General features: G+C 47.9%; 1 protein-coding gene across 2 annotated transcripts in view; it reads left to right on the forward strand.

Annotated features, from left to right (window-relative positions):
* Nucleotides 1-100: 100 nt before the first annotated feature.
* PTPN9 (protein tyrosine phosphatase non-receptor type 9) overlaps nucleotides 101-5,501 on the forward strand; it is a 106,779-nt gene continuing 101,378 nt past the window's right edge. The window contains exon 1 of one of the 2 annotated variants that reach the window (XM_019625464.1): nucleotides 101-770. In XM_019625464.1, the coding sequence (XP_019481009.1) occupies nucleotides 708-770 (63 nt within the window). In that variant the 5' untranslated portion in view covers nucleotides 101-707. The remainder of the gene's footprint in view (nucleotides 771-5,501) is intronic. The other variant, XM_019625463.1, reaches the window with a different exon arrangement.

Consider the following 5,501-nt stretch of genomic DNA (forward strand, 5'->3'; position numbering starts at 1 on the left):
CCACCTTTCCCCCACTGCTTCGTTTCCCCCTCCCCTCGGCCTTCCCCTCCTCGAGCTCCTCTTCCCACCCACCAGCCCCGGGCTCCTCTCTGTCGCCCCCTCCCGGACTGCGTCCTGGCTCAGCCGGCCCTCCTCGCCGCCCGCCCATTTGTGAATGAGAGGCTCAGTTTCTCAATGGAGACGCTGGGGACTCGGGCGGCTGCAGGGTTGGCCGTAAGCCGGGAGGGGGGCGCGTGGTCCTGTGCCCTCCCTTTCTCCCTCCCTCTGGCCTTGGTGGCTTTTGAGGAACGGCGCTGAGAGGCGGCCGCGCGGGTCGCCGGGCCCACAGTCGGAGGAGCAGGAGCGCCCCGAGGAGGCCGGCAGCCTTCGCTCTGGGCCTGGAAAGTTCTTGATTTCATATTTCCTTTTTTCCTCCCGATTGACTCAGCTCACCGCCTGCACTTTTTTTTTTCCGGGAGAGGAGGGGGAGCGTGAAGAAAGGAGCAGAGAAAATAAACAAGGATTTCCGCCCAGAAGACAGCGACAGCTCAGAAAGCCTTTCCGTGAGGCACCAGCGGCGGCGTTCGCGGGCGCCGCGGGCGCGGGCCCGCCGGCCCACCATGCGCGAGCCGGCCTCGGGCTGCTGAGCGCGGGCACGAGGGAGCCAAGGCCACAGCGCGGGCCCCCGGCGCTCCGGGCGGGTCCTGTTCGCGGGCGGCGGCGGCGGGATGGAGCCCGCGACCGCACCCCAGGCCGACATGGCGCCGGAGCTGACCCCAGAGGAGGAGCAGGTAAGCGGGGCCGCGGCGGTGGGCGTGTCGGACCCCTGGGGCCTACGCGGGTCCCTGCCAGCCGCGCCGCGCGTTCTTGGCGCCCGGGGCCCGCGGTGGCCTCCCCCTGGCGGCCGCGCCTCTGGCCGTCATCCCCTGAAACGGGGGGCGCCGCCGGGCGCCGCTTCTGATCCTGACCTCCTCTGTCCCCTTGGGTTCAGGAGACTCAGGCCTCGCACCGCCCCTCCCCCTACTCCGGAGGTGATTAAAGTTCCTCGACCTGGGGGCCTTCCTTTCCATCCACAAACGCCCCCGTTTGCAGAACAGCTTCTTCCTCCGGCCTTTCCACCCCATACATGTTTTGCTTCTTTCCGTGCGGGTTTGCGTGTTTTTTTTTTTTTTTTTTTTAAGGGCAGGAAAAGCTCACTTTGGGGTCTGGGCTTCTGCGGGGACCACTGCCCCTCCCGAGGACAGTTATGGTAGGCACCGGGTAGTAGATGCCCTAGATTTTCAGACGAGCCCCTCGGGCTTATCACAGGGCAGTGGCCGGCCTCCTTGGACAGATTCTGGAAGATCCAGGCCTTCTCACGCTCCCCGAGTCCCTGGCCTTGACGGTCCCATTCCTCTCGGGCTGGGCACATCCCCCACTCACTTCCTACCCCCATCTCACCCCACTGTCTCCATCTTTCCGAAGTCTACATTGAGCTCCATTGCCCCAAAACTGCTAAGACCTTCAGTTCCCAGAAGGAAGTGGTTTGCGGTGTTATTTTTGGGGCTTGGGTAAGGGAAAAGTTGGGGCCCTTACAATTTCGTTCTCGCACATTCCTGCGGGGGAGACGTGGACCATTCTTTCTGAGGAAGACAGGAAAGTCTGCTGCTGAGATGGGAACCCTAAAGGCTTTTCGCTGTCTCTTTGGCACTGCCCATATCCGGCCTTAGCTGTTTTCAAACAGAGCCATAGTCTGATTTCATATTTTTATAAAAATCTGAAATAAGAAAAGATGAACCATGTTGATCACGCATTTCAAGCTCTCCAGCCCTTGTTCCCAAGAACCACATTTGGTAGCACAGTCTTGAGTGTGGAGAGAGTCTGGTTTTACAAACTAATATTGGTTAGTGGGCTTGTTAAGGACCTGATTGTTAAAACGCCCTTGACTTTTCTCCTCATTTGTGGAGATGACATTTTTTCATATTTAGCCTCAGACCACAGTCTTACCTTTTGATGATAAAGTCAGCATGGGGGAAAGAGAATTCTGCTCCTCTGTACAAGCATTCTGGTAACTGCAGTTGAGTTAATAAAATGCTAGTCAGGGCCTAATGCAAGCAGGTGGCCAAGGACCCCATCCTACCAGAATGAGAGAAATACTTTAGTACTAGGGTGTAATGTGTTAGGTTGATTTTAAAGGAGCAGAACTCTTTCATTCACTTCTTTTTCTTGGGTTAATCAGATTTGAAATTTCTATGTTTCTAAGACGTAATGGCATTATTATTCCACTATGAAAATGGCATTAGATTGTAAATAAAAAAATTAAAACCAAGGAAAGCAAATATTAAAGTATTGATAGTATTGGCTTCACCCTGTATACACTGTAAATATTTAAGTGTGTTTAGTAAAAATCTATTACATTGAATGGGTGTGTTGGGCATTAACAAGGACTGGATGGAAACAAAATATTTGTGTATTAAGATCAAGAAGTTATGTGGGTTTTTTTTAATAACCATACGTTTTCCTATACAATGCCAAGTTCTCTACAGGCATTTCAAAATGTTGAAACACAAAAGCAGCATAGTTCCAAGCAGTCTAGTTCCTTCCAATTATTGTAATGCCTGATGAAATTTCATATTTTACTTTAATATTACATAAGAGTACTCTTAACTGTTAAGATTTCTTTAAAATATTTAAATTAAACAACAGCAAATTCGTGTTAGACTTAGCAAAGTAGTCATCCTGGGAAATGACACATTCATTCCATAATGCTACCCCCATTGCTTAAACCAATTTTGGAATTCATTTGGAGTTGATTTCAAAGTTGTGGCAGAATCTTTGAAATAGCTTCGATGTCGGAAAAATCTTGTACTTTTAAGAGTCAACTAGATTTTTGGAAATACCAAAAAAATCTTTTGGGACCGTATTTCATAAGTAAAGTAGGTGATCAAATTGGGTTAACATAGGCTCAGGCAAAATTGAAATACATTTAGGCACTTTTTGGGGTGTGAAAATTGCCTTAAAGATGTTTCTGGAGCAGATCGCTCCTGAATGGTATCTCTTTCTGTAGAGTCACGTGAATCAGAAATCCAGACGTTTCCTTGGACACTTCTCCCTCAGCCTGTCTGTGCTATATATGTCAGCAGGTTTTCTGGAATATTTCTTGAATTCATGGACTTCTTCCACCACCGTTACCACCACCTTCATCACCCAAGTTTCCAAGCTACTGACATTACCTGACAGCATTTTTGTTTCCTGCCTGACCCACCGGCATTCCTTAGCTCTTAGTCCGCAAGCCAAAGGTGAATTGCATTTCTGATCCCTTTAGCCTACCTGCTCCCAAAAGGAGCTTCATAAAACCCTCCAGTGGCTTTTCATTGCTCCTGGGGTCATGACAACTCTTGAATGTGGTCTAGAAGCCTCAGCCCTTGAGTGGTCTAGAGCTTAGGCTAACTCTTATCTCATCTCTGCTCTAGGCACCAGACTGGCCTTTTGGTTCTACAAGCCTGTTTCCTCTGGCCTGCGGGGTCTTTGCACAAGCTGCTGTCCTCTGTCTAGAAACACCTTCCACTGTTAACTCCCTCCTCATCCTTCAGCTGTCAGCTTTCATTTTCTCAGGAAGGCTTTCCTTGTTCTCCCCAGTTAGCTTAGATGTCTTTTATTGGCTCTCAGAGTACCATGTACTGTCCTTTATGTCACTTACCACATGTTTACACTATTTGTGTGATTGAAGACCAGAAACTCCATGAAGGGTGGGAACTGTGTCTGCCTTTACCTACCATCAAATGCACATTGCCTGGCATAATGACTGGCACTTAATGAACGTTCAGGAAAAGTTGCGGAATGAATGGAAGTACGTAGTTCTGTATGTGATTTGTATAGAGACAGTATCATCTCCTTTTTGAAAGGCTTATAAGAATATGGACATCGTTCATTTTGATAAAAGTGTTGGAGGTCATCATTATTACTTCATTGTTTCATTTCCTACCTAGGCATTTGTTGAACAGGTATTATACCAAATCCTCATTTGTTACTTTGATATTTCTTGCCTTTATTTTTTCAGTTCTCAGTTTCAGAGCCCTGCAGTTGAATTACAGGAAAAAGTATGCTTTGCCTTTAAGGAACTTACATGAATAACAACAGAGTAACAACAGTAACTGTTTCCTAAGCTCCTGCTTTGAGTCAGGCTCTGTTCTGGGCATTTCACACACAATTAATCCTCATAAGATTGGAATTATTACCTCATATTGCAAACGAGAAAACTCAAACTGAGAGAAGGAAATTGCCCCAGGTCACATAGCAAGTGAAGGAGCCATGATTTCCACCCAGATCTTGGTTATTCGGCCTCCAGTGCAAATGTTCCCTCTATTATATACTATTGTACATAACTTCTTATGAAGCAATTAGCCAATTTACTAAGATGCCTACATGGATATATAATAGATAATTTTGTGGGGTTTTGTATTGATATATATGTTTGGTTTTGATGATGCTTTTAAAAATGTGGTTCAAAAAATGCAGACAGGAGGGGCTGACTGAGTGGTGCGCTGGTTAAGAATTGGCTTGGGCAGCAGGGCCCCATTTGGGATCCCACATGAGGGCCAGTGACGCTGAGCCCTCTACAGGTAAGATGGTGAACAACAGCTCGACCTGGGGCTGGGCTGCCATGAGTCGCCGGCAACGGCGTAGGCTGCAGTGGGGCTGGCCAGCAGCTGGAATGCACTTTCGTGAGCTGCCAAGAGCCGCAGTGAGCGGCCATCCAATGGCCGGCGAGCAACTGCTTCACCTGGGATAGTGCAATGATGATAATACCAACATGGGCCAGTGGAGCGACATCCTCCACAACTAGACTGAAGAACAAAAGGACAGCAACTTGTCTTGTTCCCTGTCCCCGATTCTCCAACGCTGTTCCCTTCCCCCAATTCCCCAATAAAATCTTAAAAAAAAAAAAATGCAGACCGGAAAAAATTTGGAAAACCTTTAGTCAGACCTATATATTGCCAGCAGAAACATTGCACAGTCTATGTAAGACATTGTGATGAAAGTACTCTTGGAGAAAAATTTGTTCCTTAAGATAGAGTTGGCAACTCTCCATTTTGAGGTGTAGTCACAAAAATTTAATTTTTCCTATCTTTTCCTTTTGTGCAAGAGAAATAACTATTCTTGGAGCCAAATATGAAGAATGCTCTCTCTCTCAACTGTGAAAACCAAGGTTTTTTTGTGTCACGAATGCGTTCTTTTTTGATATGTTTCTGTTTAAATATAAGAGCCTTTTTTTTTTTTAAAGATTTTATTGGGGAGTTGGAGGGGAACAGCGTTGGGGAGTTGGGGAAAGGGAACAGACAAGTTACTGTCCTTTTGTTCTTCAGTCTAGTTGTGGAGGACGTCGCTTCACTGGCCCCTGTTGGTATTATCATTGCGCTCTTCCCAGGTGAGGCAGATCGGTCACCGGCCACTGGACGGCCGCTCACGGTAGCTTACAGGAGCCCACTGCAGCCCCACTGCAGCCTACGCCACTGGGAACTCATGGCAGCCCAGCTCCAGGT

This window comes from Hipposideros armiger, unplaced genomic scaffold, assembly GCF_001890085.2.
Source record: "Hipposideros armiger isolate ML-2016 unplaced genomic scaffold, ASM189008v1 scaffold_628, whole genome shotgun sequence".
NCBI classification, from domain to species: Eukaryota; Metazoa; Chordata; class Mammalia; order Chiroptera; family Hipposideridae; genus Hipposideros; species Hipposideros armiger.